This window comes from Kwoniella mangroviensis, assembly GCF_000507465.2.
Source record: "Kwoniella mangroviensis CBS 8507 chromosome 1 map unlocalized Ctg01, whole genome shotgun sequence".
Taxonomy (NCBI): Eukaryota; Fungi; Basidiomycota; class Tremellomycetes; order Tremellales; family Cryptococcaceae; genus Kwoniella; species Kwoniella mangrovensis.
Window position 1 is genome coordinate 9148716 of NW_027062533.1, and position 14208 is coordinate 9162923.

General features: G+C 44.6%; 5 protein-coding genes and 1 non-coding gene across 6 annotated transcripts; 4 read left to right on the forward strand and 2 right to left on the reverse strand.

The window, feature by feature from the left end:
• Nucleotides 1-601: 601 nt before the first annotated feature.
• On the forward strand, nucleotides 602-3247 carry I203_103466 (uncharacterized protein; the record flags this gene model as incomplete). Its single annotated transcript, XM_065517322.1, has 10 exons — nucleotides 602-613; nucleotides 675-750; nucleotides 817-884; nucleotides 954-1035; nucleotides 1102-1214; nucleotides 1277-1371; nucleotides 1442-1594; nucleotides 1649-1714; nucleotides 1772-1836; nucleotides 1893-3247. The coding sequence occupies 10 exons, from the start codon at nucleotides 602-604 to the stop codon at nucleotides 3245-3247; spliced, it is 2085 nt and encodes a 694-aa protein (XP_065374140.1).
• Nucleotides 3248-4104: 857 nt separating this feature from the next.
• Nucleotides 4105-6555, forward strand: I203_103467 (uncharacterized protein; the record flags this gene model as incomplete). The annotated part of the gene is made up of 13 exons (XM_019149439.1): nucleotides 4105-4399; nucleotides 4456-4600; nucleotides 4659-4680; nucleotides 4753-4778; nucleotides 4851-4966; nucleotides 5042-5088; nucleotides 5153-5265; nucleotides 5409-5642; nucleotides 5720-5944; nucleotides 6019-6105; nucleotides 6189-6335; nucleotides 6407-6443; nucleotides 6511-6555. The coding sequence occupies 13 exons, from the start codon at nucleotides 4105-4107 to the stop codon at nucleotides 6553-6555; spliced, it is 1539 nt and encodes a 512-aa protein (XP_019001464.1).
• Nucleotides 6556-6607: 52 nt separating this feature from the next.
• On the forward strand, nucleotides 6608-6722 carry I203_103468. The gene has a single exon (XR_002021906.2). It is a non-coding gene; the product is annotated as a 5S ribosomal RNA (ribosomal RNA).
• A 175-nt stretch (nucleotides 6723-6897) lies between these two features.
• On the reverse strand, nucleotides 6898-9719 carry I203_103469 (exodeoxyribonuclease III; the record flags this gene model as incomplete). The annotated part of the gene is made up of 9 exons (XM_019149440.1): nucleotides 6898-6988; nucleotides 7064-7141; nucleotides 7232-7283; nucleotides 7396-8540; nucleotides 8612-8950; nucleotides 9028-9364; nucleotides 9461-9534; nucleotides 9593-9624; nucleotides 9696-9719. 9 exons carry the CDS (start codon nucleotides 9717-9719, stop codon nucleotides 6898-6900), a joined length of 2172 nt encoding a protein of 723 aa, XP_019001465.1.
• A 429-nt stretch (nucleotides 9720-10148) lies between these two features.
• On the forward strand, nucleotides 10149-12029 carry I203_103470 (uncharacterized protein; the record flags this gene model as incomplete). Its single annotated transcript, XM_019149441.1, has 10 exons — nucleotides 10149-10321; nucleotides 10388-10447; nucleotides 10508-10572; nucleotides 10663-10759; nucleotides 10873-10945; nucleotides 11006-11175; nucleotides 11241-11545; nucleotides 11665-11752; nucleotides 11816-11908; nucleotides 11972-12029. 10 exons carry the CDS (start codon nucleotides 10149-10151, stop codon nucleotides 12027-12029), a joined length of 1182 nt encoding a protein of 393 aa, XP_019001466.1.
• Nucleotides 12030-12451: 422 nt separating this feature from the next.
• Nucleotides 12452-13574, reverse strand: I203_103471 (uncharacterized protein; the record flags this gene model as incomplete). Its single annotated transcript, XM_019149442.2, has 4 exons — nucleotides 12452-12519; nucleotides 12623-12817; nucleotides 12893-13128; nucleotides 13231-13574. The coding sequence occupies 4 exons, from the start codon at nucleotides 13572-13574 to the stop codon at nucleotides 12452-12454; spliced, it is 843 nt and encodes a 280-aa protein (XP_019001467.2).
• Between the last annotated feature and the right edge of the window lie 634 nt (nucleotides 13575-14208).

Genomic DNA, 14208 nt, shown 5'->3' on the forward strand with positions numbered 1-14208 from the left:
ATATATTTGGGTGAAGTCCTGTTACTGATTAGACCCCTAAAGTAATCTCCGTTTGACCAATGTCTGACCAAAGGACGTATGATTTGACCTGTATTTTGGCATCAGAACCTCAGAACAAAGGAAGGTGATATACATACAATCAGTCACAACTCCGCTGAGAGAGGGTTTAACGTTCGATTGGGTCCTTGCAAAGGTATCAATCGTGGTTCTAGTATGGCTGCCTTGGCCTTGAGATTGGCCAATCGACCAAGGGAATTGGAGTGACTTTGACTTTCTGTTGGAATTAAGGAGGATAAAAGAAGATGAATGGAAGAATCGTTGAGCATGTAACTTGACATGATGGTAGAGACAAAGCCATCTCATACCATATTGTCATTGTGACTTCAACTTCATCCTTCTTCTATGAATCATTAACACAGATCCTTCTGAGAGGGAAATGAAGTATCTTATCCACACTCATTAAGCAGACACATCAGCCTCAACGATTATAATTGACTCAAGGCCCTGCACCAATCAATCGCCTCGATTGTACTGATTCCAACAACCTGCTCAACCTCCTTCCCTCAAACATCTTAGCTCGTATCTTTGTTAGACCGACATCATGGAAATCGTCGTGAGTTCCATCGGTCAAGCTTGATAAAATACAGGATGAGTGCGCTGACTAAAGGTGATAGATTGACGATGCTTCCCCTCAAATCTCCTATTACTCTTCTTCTAAGGAAGACGGCTGGATAGTGAATCATAGTGAAGGTATGTGTTTGGCTTCTGCACGATACGGTGAGACTTCCAAGACAAAAAGGCTGACCTTTGTTACAGGCCAGAAATACAGTGATCCAAATACGGATAAATATAGTCAATCTACATTCCATGCCACATTCACAGATGTGAGTCCCTTCCCTCGTCTCACTTAGATCACAATGCAAAGAAGCTCGTTGACAGCTGTGGGTAATCAGGGCGCTCGTATGGAATTCAGATTCAATGGAAGTAAGATTCAAGTATATGGCGCGAGGAGGGATAATCACGCAACCTATGGAGGTGAGTCTATCCCCCTAGCTATACATAGCAGAGCTGCATCGGTTAAGCTGTTTGTGGTACTGGCAGTTGAGCTCGATGGATCGAATCCAATATATACCTCTGGTCATACCGACAATGCTCAATACCAAACTGTCATATTCTCTCAAGATGACTTGCCTACAGATATCGAGCATGTGATTGTGAGTGAATTACCTGGAGTAGCAATGGTATGTCAGCGCTGATGAGTAACTTCTGAGATCAGACGATGACGAATCATCCGAATGGAATAGATTCAAAATCCAACCAGACGTTGAAATGGTGGTTGGACATTGATCATATCTTAATCACACAACCTATGTAAGTATCATCTTCTCCGATGCTACCCATAGTTGGTCAAAGAATTGATGATATTCATATCTCTTTACAGCGAGGACGAAATATATACCACAAGAATAGACGATACCTCCCCCTCGGTAACGTATGATCAAGATGGATGGCCAACGGATGGTTCGGGCGATTCACAATTTTATAACAGTACGCAACATACCAGTGTGATACCCAGTTCTACGATGACAATGAAGTGAGTACAGTCTCATCCAATGCAAGTCGGTTGCCTGGCTCATGTGATTGGCAGTTTTAATGGATCTTCGGTCCAGCTATTCGGTAGTCTGAATGACAATCATGGTAATTATTCCATCAGGCAAGTTTAAGCTTTTAAGCGTTATGTCCATGTGGCGAGTGCTGATCTTTTCTACAGCTTAGATGGGGTCATAGAAGGAATGTACAGTGCAACCTATTGGGAGTATCTCTCGGGAGTATCACGTGAGTCGGCTAGAGATATTGTAAATTGATGCGATTGCCTGACTGGTCCGTGTCAGTATTCTTGGCTTCGGGACTGGAAGATGGTCCACATACAGTTCAGCTTACGAATCTTGGTAAATCGAACATCACCACAATCGACTTTGACTACGCCGTTGTGAATTCGACAATCAAGCCTGCCAACTCGAAATTCGACGCGGCAGCTGTGTCAATATCCGATGGTTCAGACGGCTCCGATGACTCCCAGACAGAGGCAGGGGTAGATGGAGGTACTGGTCAAAGCTCAAAGTCGAATGGAGGCGCTGTTGCAGGTGCAGTGATAGCTGTCATACTTGTCATCATAGCGCTTGGACTGGGTGGTTGGTACTTGTATCGCCGCAAACAAGGGAAATCAGTCTATCCTGGGTCATCAGGCCATTCACCCATCAGAGATATGTCGACAAGAGTGATCAACCGCTTGCCTTTAACCGTTCAACGAGGATCAACCGATTCGAAGCAAGAGTGGGCGCGATTGACTGACAGTCTCCCGACTGCTGATACCACAGCCTCATTCGACGCTTCCATACCTTCTTCGACCAAAACATCAAGTAGTCGTCGAGATACTGTCATTCCATCATTAGCCTCCTTCCGAGCTTCCTTCCCATCACTATTCCAAATGTCTTTCCGATCGTCCAATCTACCGATGGTACAGCCTAATACAGGCGATGACAAGCGCGGCTCAAAGTCAAACATGTCCAAATTCCCTTCGGTAGTCCCACGACAATCCTATCAGACGAATCCGACGAAGGCGGGAGAAAACACACCTAGATCATCATATCAGACTCATCCTTCCAAAGCGAATGCATTAACCCCTCGACCATCGTATCAAAGTAACGGTCTGAAACCCAGTGATGTCTCCCAGTTTACCCGTTCTTCCAGAAACCCCTTTGGTGATAATCATGGTACGCCGCCTCATCAAGCTAGAAGTGTGGAGGAGATGAATGGAAGTCAGCAAAATTTGTCAAGCGCAATACCAAGTAGCGCTGCCATCACTTCACCGATGTTCTCGGAGTTCTTTTCTGGTAATCACGCGAATAATCATTTGGAATCCGACTGTCCGGTATCTCATCCACAACCATCGTATACGCCTAATCCCCGAACACGCATATCCGTAGCTGTGCCGATGCGTCATCTGAGTGTACCCTACACTGCTACAATGGTCGACCTGGACTCATCGGCATACACAACCACCTCGATATTTTCAAGTAGGAGAGGAACAGGTATTAGCGAAGAGGAGATCGACCTTGGACTGTTTTCGATCCCAGAATTTGCTCCTCCCGCTTATGCTCAGGCAACGAGAATATCGTTAGGGCCTGGAAGGACGGAAGAGTTGATGAGAGCTGCCTCCAATGCTTCCGGTGCTTCAAATCATTGAGCAAAGGGGTTTCTGTGTAAATTCTCTTTCGAAGCTGTATTTTATGTCATGAGGGTGATTCGATGTAGCCATGTATGATGAGATGCATCTGTCATAAGATTTGTCCTTGGACTGTGCCCGCTCCGAAGCCGTTTTAGTCGGACACAAATGAGTGGTGTTCTGTGATGACAGTTATACAATCCTCCCTTTATGAGGTCGAAGCTACAGTATCTTGCTTTCCATCTGAGACAAGGTGGTGCATGGGACAAAGGATGTGATATCACTATATAGTGTCGAGCGTCTTTCTCACTTGGAACTAGAAAGGCTGGATTCATCATCCATGATAAACATACTGTCGAAGAGTGTATCATCAGCCCATAGTCGATAACCCTGCAAAGTGACAGAGGGCCGTTACCGAGAGATACATAATGATCACAAGCAAGAGTTCGAGCCGCTTGAGAATCGACCGATCGCTATGTGTAAGTGTTGTATGATCTCATTCTGCTGCACTTGTGGGGGTATCCAGGTATTCGTCAACGGTTTTGCTTGCAGTTTCAGATCGACGACAACGCGGTTCAGTACTTCAGTCCACTCGATCGACCTGAATATACATTTCCCTCAACTACGGCCTCATGCGGCTCAGAGCCGGAACCATTGACGGTTTTCTCGCTCTCGCAATCCTCATCAAAGCGCCCAAGAGAAGCTAGTATAGAAACGTTGGTCCAAAATGCTATTGATAATGACGATGTGATAAGCCCGAAGTGGTTGCAAAAGGTAGTTGTTGTACATAATGGCGATAACGATGATGATACCGAGAGCGGTATGTTTGGTTCTCAGCTCGAATGCCAACGGATATCATACTGGACAGCCGTATCCCCATGATCGATCAGAACGCAAAACATGGAGCTCCCACAGTTCACCCGCTAGAGCTGGATACGAAGAGAGATGTCGCATCCGGAGCTTACTTGGCTAAATCAATGGATGGTTTTCTAAACCTCTATCCCGTTTATCGATTACATCCTGATAAGACTTCCGCACATGTGACTGGTTGTTACCCCTGTCCAGACGGTGATGGGGCGTACAAGACGTTGGACAAGACCGATTCTAGAAAACACAATTTGGTACCTGTTCGATCGAGATTATCAGGTTTGGGACCAAGGGTTAAGGTCAAAGGTGCGTCTTAAACTACCAGTTTGCAGTTGGTCATGGCTAATGCTCGCTCGATAAAGACATCTACGATGTTCAAGGCCTAGTCACAGGAAACGGTAGTAGGATCTGCACCGAGCATGGAGAGCCGGCAAAAGCGAATGCAACGTCCATTCAGGCGCTCCTGAACTCTGGGGTGCAAATTGTCGGTAAAACGCAATGCAATGAGTAAGCTCAAAGAGTGCCTGTTGATAATCGTTTCCCAATTGACTGACGTAAAATACAGATTCGCAGGGAGAGGACCAAATGTAAGTTTCAGACTTCACCAAAGGGGTGTCGAAGTGATTAACGATGCTTGTGATCGGTTACACTTTTTATAGATCGAAGAGAATTCTCAATTTTGTTAGTGAGTTTTGGAGGTAATGCCACACCACTACCATTCATACAGTATCACTGCTTACAAAGAAGACAATGTCAGTCCATGGTCTCTTCGAGCCGATGGGTACCAGTCAGTAGGAGGATCCTCTAGTGGCGCCGCGTCAGCTCTGATTGCGGCGGATTACCTTGATGCCGCTTTAACATCGGATACATGCGGTGAGCCATACCATATATGCGCTTAGAAGCTGTCTATGGTTCTGTGGTCAAGCTGAACAAATTGCATGTGGCCAGGATCAACGCTTTATCCAGCAGGCTGTAGTGGACTGTATGGAATGAGGGTAAGTTATAATACATTGACACGACAGACGTGACCCTCCAAAATCACTGACCTACTCTTCATAGCCAACTCATGGAGCGGTCTCAATGCAAGGTGTTCTTTCGTTTTGTCCAGAATCAGATACGGTTGGGATTATGAGTAGAGATCCAGCAATCCTGACAAACCTAGCTCGTAGATGGTAAGATCTTTTACCTTTTTCCGCATCACGGATGATCGTCAATGTACAGTATCAAGGTATGAACTCAGCCGAATCTTTGTTCGGCGCACAATCATCTCAGTTTCGACTCTGATTTACCGTTCATGCTTTATCTCTTATCTCAGGTTCTCAAAATCTCAAAAGACCAAAGTTCACACGAGACTACCGAAGGAGATCTTCGTACCTTCAGATGACTTGGAGGATATGAATTCCGAAATCAAGTCGAGGTACCAGAGGCTCATTGAACAGGTTTCAAACGCTTTAGATATGACTGTGAGATATATCAGCATGATCGAAGAGGGACCAAATGAGAAAAAAGGTATTATAACAACCGCAGGATTTAGCTTGCTGACCTTGGCGTGAGTGGCAAGATTTCTTCGTCAAAAGAGTGATCATTGGGGTCGCTGGATAGACACTATACTGATCAATCGGGCAGGGAACAATGGAGAGATGTAGGCAAAAAATTTGTAGAAAGGTACGAAAAGGATAACGAAGGTAGATGGCCACCGTTAGGCCGTTATATAAGTCACGGATGGAAACAAGCCAAAGATAACAATTGGTCCGTATACGATCTGAATGACTGTACGGACCAATTAGCCACAACGGGTGAAATGATTAATGACTTGTTTGAACCTGATGAAGAGTCAATAAGTAGATCCATGTCAGTCACCGACATCGTAGTAAGATATGATTACTCGAGAGTGTGCGTTCACTAACATTTCCGATTGGACTTAGTTTCCTCAACTTGTGGGATCCATCATGGTTTCCATACTATCGGGAAGAGTCCTTAAGTGCAGGTCATCTAAGCGCTCCTTCTACACAGTGAGTCCTAATGGGTGTCCAAATTGGATACTATGGCTTACTAGCGCCTGAGGGGTTTGCTGTTTTTCGTGGATGTATCGTAGACCGATCAATCCCGTTTATCTTCCTGCATGGTCCGGATGCCCCACGATTGTGGCGCCTTTCGACCAAGTCCCGTTCAACAGTGTGATCTCGGAAAAAGAAGAAATGCACCCTCTGGCTGTTAGCATAATGGGCCCACAGGGCTCAGAGTGGGTCTTCTTTCCATCACACATCCTCATCCTCAATAGATAGAGAGAGATGGATGCTGATGTTCTTTCAGTCTGATGTTGGCGGAAATCATCGATAAGTTGACATCGGTAAGTCACGATAATCCAAAAACTCTCCTCATATGCCACTTACGGGATTCTCATCCATTTGTGCTAGGCCGATGTCTTGAAAACCGTCAAAACTGGCAGAGAAGCCTATTGACAAGTCAAGCAGTAGTCATCATCATATCTTACTCCGCTGTTTTGTTTTTATCTACGGTCATAGAATCTAGAAAGTACTGCATCCCGTCAGATCTGCAAAGTTAACCTAGACATCGCTCGATTAGTACCAAGGTTGGGGACAACTTGGGAATCCCGAGTGCTGTAGTTTGCCTTTCCTTTTTCACGTCCTTCGAGTACATGAATACCTATTCATCGTGTTTGTAGTTGAGCAATCTTTGGAAACCGAGGAGGTTAAGCCATATGAGTAAAGTACATTTGATCACTGTCCCTTAATTACATCAAGTTTGGTAAGATTACATTCTATACAACAGCTTGATGTTTGTTATTGAATATTCTGACTCTCCTTCTCCCCTTCATTGTTATTGAGATCTTTTACTTTCTCTTTCCTTGAATTTGCACTATCCCATAAAAAGCTAGACGGCTCGGCTGCCATCAGCGTTTGATTGCATATTTCTGAGGGTGTAGAGGAAAATCATAGTCCAACTCACAAATCACATCGAAAATTACGATTTACATCCTCTCTCGGTCGTTTACTTCTACCTGTGTCATATCCTGCTCCGACAGGTCTTTACAGAATGTACAACCATTCGTCAGCCAATGAATCATGAATAATCGACCGCCCAGTGAGGCTGTTCGACCCGAAAGGAAGAGCTTACAAAGAACATAACCAAAATCTTTTACCTTTATTCGGGCCGGGTTTCATTACCACTGAGCTTCCCATATCAGCCATTTATCTCTGTAGATGATCCCACTGATCCGCTCATACGAATGGTCGAAAAGGATAAATGTGTATGTGTATGTGAATGGAATCCGGACTCACAGAAATCTTTGCAAGGTTTGTTATGGACCGTACACATCGGCGGTAATTTCTTGGCGAATAACTCGCCCCATACCGGTTTAGCAGAATCGTTCTTAGCTTTTCTGTCCCTCTCAGCTTCTAGTATAGCTTGATTTATCAATTCGTCTTCTTGTTCTGTCCAGCCACTTGCTACCTCTTCGGAATGATTATTCTGCTTAGGTATCGAGGGTGATCTGGAAGGCGATATCGACGATATCGATTTTCTGGCAGATTTCGTTTTTGGTTGTACTGTATCATTGGACGAAGGGGAAGGCGACGATTTTCGTTTCGATGTGGAGATGGGAGGCTGCGAAAAGAAAGATGATAATTTGGTTTGCGATCCAGTAGTATTAGCAGATTTTGCTTGTGATAATTTGTTTGATTTTGGTTTGATGGTCGGTTTAGGTTTTGATGGACCAGCTATTGCATTGGAGGTGGCTTTATGAATATCGTCGTCGTCATGTGTCATATCTATAGCATCATATGTTGGAGATCGCCTCCGCTGAGGGGATACTTGATGGATAACTGAAGGAGGTGAAGGTAATGTGATGGAATTTGAGCTTGCGGTAATTTGGGTTGACGTGTCGATAGAATCGAATGCTGCTCGGGCTAAACTGAAAGGAGTGGCAAGACTTGCGCCGTTCTCGGTTGAAGGGGAAGTCTTTGCGGTATTCTGTAATGTTAAAGGAGTATTCGCATATGTGTTCTCGGACGGTACGGGAGTAGCACTGCTTCTAGAGGGAGTAGCAGGAGTAGGTGATGGAGTCGGATGTATAGCAACATCCTTCTTCTTGTTCCCTCCACCGCCAAAGAAGCTCTTGAGGGTAGTTTGCCTCCCTGAAAACTCATCGAAGAACTTGGTAGCAAATCTAGGCGGTTCGGGAGCTTCTCTCGGTATATCATTGGGGTAAACGGGAGCCGTAGATGGTGGTCGGTCAGGTGGGTTCAGCATATCTTTCAAGTGCAGTTCACCTTTCTCGGGATGATCAATGCTCTCATGTAGATCAATGTAGACTGGACAGTGGTCTGAGCCATAAACCCTGTTGAGGATATCGCCACCTTTGATCCATGGGCGTAGGCCTGGTGTACATAATATCAGATCGATACGAGATCCGTAATTTGCTGATCTGTGGGTGCGTCCGAAGGGGTATACTGTTAGTATGTTATATATCCAGGTAGGAAAACAAGTTGTACTCACCTCGCATCCAGCTTCTGATTCCAACAAGTAAACATATCATCCCTATTTGGCCAACTCTCTCTGACCACATCCACCATAGGTCCTTTAGGAGCACACCAATCATCCAATATCCTCCTAGCGGGGTGTTCATAATGCTGTTCAGCCGAAGTTCGGATTCCACCTTCACCTGAATCTATCGGGGCTCTCATGATGTTGATATCGCCAACGATGATCACTTCTCGTCCTGCTTGTTGTAATAGCCTAACTCGTTCTTGTAGACATTTCAGGAAGTTCATCTTGTACGGTCGACGAGTCTCGTTGGTTTCGTTAGGACAATAGAGGTTGAACAGAACGAATAGGCTGAAGAACATTGACATCAATCGTCAATGTTATAAAAACGGAACATGAGGTGCAGAATTCGTTTTGTGCGGACTCACCCAAAATCACACACCACAGCTCTTCCCTCCATATCCAACCTTTTAGGCTCAAACTCCTTCCCATCCACTTCATCCATCCACTCCATTCCGTCTATATCTGGATAAGAACCTATACGCTCTTCAGGCGTCCAAGGGGGTTTCATCGTACTTCCCTTTGAATCATCTAACAACAACCCGGTTATACCTTCTTCCGCTTTTAGCGGTACACAATACCTTGCGTCGACATAGGTGCATACTCCAGAATAACCAGTTTTCGACCGAGGAAAGGTCCAAAATCCATCATAGGAACCTGGAACCGCCATGGACTTCTCTAATTTCGCTCGCGGAGTTTTGTGTTCTAGGTGGCAAGTGGATTGGATCAAATTGGATTAGCACATTACTCAAAGAACGTTTGATGGAGAGATCAGATTTTGAACGAGAAATAGGAACTCACCTTGAAAACAAGCTATCTGAGCACCTAGCTCGTCTAATAACCCTTCGACATTCTTCTTCTTCATTGAGCTGAATCTGTTGTCATATCAGAATTAGCTCAGTCTTCACACATGACTGTTCGCATCGCACTTACGGATGGTAATCCAAACATGTTCTCAGTACGTTCTATATCGTGGGGATATTGATCAGCTCATCTTGAAGAGGTCCTCTTCTACCCATAGTTGGTGTACACTCACGACATTCCAAGTTAGTATCCTCATCGTGTCGATCGATCGAGATCATGACATGACGAAGTTTGACGCGTCCGATACTCCGTTCTCCAACGATTTAGAGGCTCTCCTGCAGCTAATGGGTAGATGTATCCGGCAGGATATGGGGCTTTGTTCGTCCTCGCTGCTGGCGATGGGTTTATGATGATCATATAAGCTTGTATTGCGACCTGGAGCATAAAACGGCTGTCTCCAATCTTCGATCTTACTTACTCTTATGCTCAGATTCATCCACATGGAGATCCCATCTTCATCGGAGATCGCCGCCACTTCCAGTCAGCTGAACGTGAATCGCTCAAAGCGGTCATAGCCCATCAATAATCCATCCAATCCATTCCAATTCAGTCATCTCTCCCCTCTCTGTCTCTTCATTGGCTTCCTCGTCATCCTCATAACAGCACCACCTCTTATCCTTGCAGGATGTTACTCAAGGCCGCTCTCCTAGCTCTACCCCTCCTGGCATCAGCCATCCCCACTCAACCCGAACAACTCACATTCAACGATCACGAGATCGGCTCAGCAGATGTTCCGGGCTTCTCACTCGATTTGAACGATCTGAGATTAGTACAATTCTCAGGTGATGAGCCCCCCGTGTGAGTGATCAGCTTACATGTCTATCGTATCGGGGTCGATGTAAAAGAGCTGATCAATCGTTGCAGGTGGATATCCGAATTGGAAAAGATAGAAGCGAAGAGCAAAGGCAGGAAGTTCATGGATATGTGAGTGTTCAGCTGGTCTGTCCCGAGGCTACCGAATGCGAAGTTGACATTCAATGGTAGAACCGATACTCCTACGCTTGGATTCTCAAGCTACCTACTACCATCCACTGCCAACGTTAAATATAGTGAGTAGGCAATCACCCAATCCAGCTGGACAATCCGACGTCCTGATCTTCCTATGCTGCTGAACAAGCTAATGAGAACTTTGACTATAGCTTATCCCACACCTGGTAATTATTCTGAACCGATCAAAAAGATCATCAACACCATCGATCTTAAACGAATGAAATCGTTTTTGAAGGAATTTACCTCGTAAGTGCATGGGCACTGCATATTCCTTTCATCCAACCTTCCAACACATGCGGAGCAATACACAAGTTGCTAATCGTGTATGGGCTGGTTCCTTTGTATCTGGTGTATTTTAGATTCCGAACTAGATATTATAGATCCGAGACTGGTAAACAAAGTCAACAATTCCTTCTTGCCAAGATCAAAGAGGTACGTCAGCTTTCTGTCGACATGTGTCGGAAAGTAAAGCTGAAATTGTACATAACGTAGATTGCATCGATCAATCCTGGAATAACCGTCAAGGAATTCACTCATCCATGGGGTCAAAACTCTATCATTGCTAGGTTCAACCCTGCCGATGACCTCAAGGGTGAAAGACCTGTGGTGGTCGTGGGTGCTCATCAAGATTCGACTAATCAATGGCCATTCTTACCTGCCCCGTAAGTACACTTCAATTCGTCCATGGTCAATTCTTGAACGTAGCTGACAGTCAAACTTGGAATAGTGGAGCAGACGATGATGGATCAGGAACGACCTCTTCCTTAGGAGCTTTCTGCGCCCTTGCTCGGGCCAATTTTACGCCTGAACATCCAGTTGAATTCCACTACTATTCTGCTGAAGAAGGCGGTCTGTTGGGCTCACAGGCAGTTGCCAAGTCCTATGAAGATAAGGGAACTAAAGTCCTTGCTATGATCCAAATGGATATGACCGCCTGGGTCAAACAGGGTACCAAAGAATCAGTTGGAATCATCCAAGATTACGTTGACCCGGAATTGACTAAATTCGTCGGAAAGTTGGTAGAAGAGTATTGTGAGTGCTATGACTATTCTAGTCATACAAATATAATTTCACGATTGCATCGGCAGCTTGGTCTTGCTTCATTTACCAATAACGATGAACGAGCATAGGCTGACTCCTTCGATATGTAGTGGCAATCCCAGCAGTGGAGACCAAATGCGGCTATGCTTGCTCAGATCACGCTTCCTTCGCTAAAGCAGGATATCAATCTGCCTTTGCGTGAGTCATTTCTTTTCCTCTTCTACTTTGAGAGCAGTTCCTGATCATGTGTTTCGCGGACAGTATCGAAAGTACCTTCGAGAATTCCAACCATAACATCCACACCACAGCTGACACTACCAATCACCCTGAATTCTCTTTCACCCATATGAGAGAGTGAGTAGATCGTTTTACCCTGCTCCACGTTAAGATAACAGCTAATTCCTATAACGATCTTAGATTCTCCAAACTGGCTATTTCCTTTGCTGTTGAATTGGCAGGTATCCAAGATGCTTGATCATCTAAAGCGAACACAATGCTACAATGAAAATGTATACAAAGACAAATTATATTGCCAACACCATTTCCTTCTCAATCTATTTTATTCCTCTCTTTTTTCTTGTACTGTATATTTTGTATTCACCGTTTAGTGCAGAGCGGATGAGTGATGGTAGTCTGTCATTGATACAAGATGTAAAGGGGAGTAGTTATACAATACAATGCATTTATGTAAAACATACAACAAGAGCCATATCGGATTGGACTACTGTAAATCTACTACGTTGGAACTCCAGCTTCCTGATGTGCGGTTTCGAAAGTTCATTCAGAAAGTAGTCTACTATGAATGACAACAACGTCTATCGAGTGATATATCGTTGACAATTGGTTGAGCCGAAATGACGGTGTACGGGAGTGTGTATGAAGTTTGGGAAAGCAAACTCATGTCTTGAAAACGATGATCAATATAAGTAGAATGAAAATCAGAACAACGATTGTTATTGTACTTCCTATAAAAACATGAATGACAGTCAATCAGTAATCCCCTCAAAGAAATTTTGATGTTTTTGTATTTCCTTCGTTACAACACGAGTCAAATTCAAGTATACTCACCATACTGTCTAGCTTCGCCTGCAACTTTGTCCAGCCTCCTCTTTGCTCTATTCAAATTATGTGCAGTCCTATCCATCGCGTGATCTGTATCTTCCAGTAACTGATGATGAATATCCAACTCTGACCCAATTTGGACGGATAGGTCGTTTTGGCGTCCGATAGAATTAGATAAGAGGTTTAGACGTTCATCTTGGTCTATATAATATTGATTAGCCAATCAGTACGAACACGATTGCAACGGTCTTTGTATGAATGGAAAGGTTGACTAACCATTCATCATCATTTGTTGATGATCCAACATCTCATTATGACTCATACCTGCTGCGCGCTCCTCTTCATCCAGATCGTAATCGTCCGGGTAATCTTTGAATGGTTTCAGGTCGTTCTTCTGTATACCGGGTGTGGGAGGTTCGATATGTAGGGAAGGTACTTCAGCAGATGTGGGAGTTTGGATAGGACTGGGGATGGGTTTGGGTGAAGGTGTGGGTATGGGAGGTGATGGAGATCTGGAGAATGATCAAGAGGTTAGCAACACATGTGTCACGATAATGAGATGAAGTATTCTATGACGATATGTATGGAAGATTGGGATGATAACGATCACGTACCTCCTCTCTTCTCTTCTCAACTCGTTGACTTTCGCCTTGCCCAGTTCATCCTCCGAGAGCATCTCCAACAACTTATCATACCTCTCGCACAACTCTTCTATCTCCCTTGTTTGTACTTCGGATCCAGATCCATCATCTATCAGTTTCCCTTTCTGATCCTGACCCAGACCGTGTTCAAGTTGCAGCTGATCGAGATCTAGCTTGATCGAAGTGAGGTTTCGTATTATCTGTGAGAGGGATGAGGGGTTAGGTTTGAGGTTTAGGGATATGATACGTGCTCTTTCGAGCAGAAGGGAAGAGGTGGAATTTAGTTTAACGGAGAGGGATGTGGTTGATATTGACATGGTTATGGATTGTTGTAAGCTGAGTAGAATGCTTTTGATATGACTTGGATTACTATGAATTGTTAGTTAGTACTGTGGAATGCATCATATCATCTCATCTCATCCATTCATTTGTGTTGATCTACGTTGCATCATCCCCCACCTTAAATCAGTAACCCATATTGATCGTGGCAAAGTCAATATAAGGAAACAGGCGTGGCAAAGTCAATTGGTATTCCAGTGATCTGATCTGATCTGATCTGACCCGATGAGCTGATCGATCCCGCATTCTCCCTTCCGCTGTTGGATTTTAGCCTCAATCAATTCCCACTGATCGTTCCTGCGCCTCGACCATCTTCTTGGCTCTCCTTGCAGCTCCTTGAATTATCGGACTGTTATCAGGGATTGTAATCACACGAACTCGACGGTCAAGCGGTCATGTAACTAACTTGCAACAACCTGACCCTGTCAGTATCTGCGCTGGGTGTCAGCTCATGCTGAACATCGCTGACAAGACAGGAGGTCGAGTATGCTTCAAATGGGTCCGAGCGGATTTGTCCCTGCCTAACACTCTTGCTTCTCGATGGACTAACAACACGCATGTAAGCATAAATAAGAAGGCTACTCATGACAAAATCTTTATCCGCAACTTGTA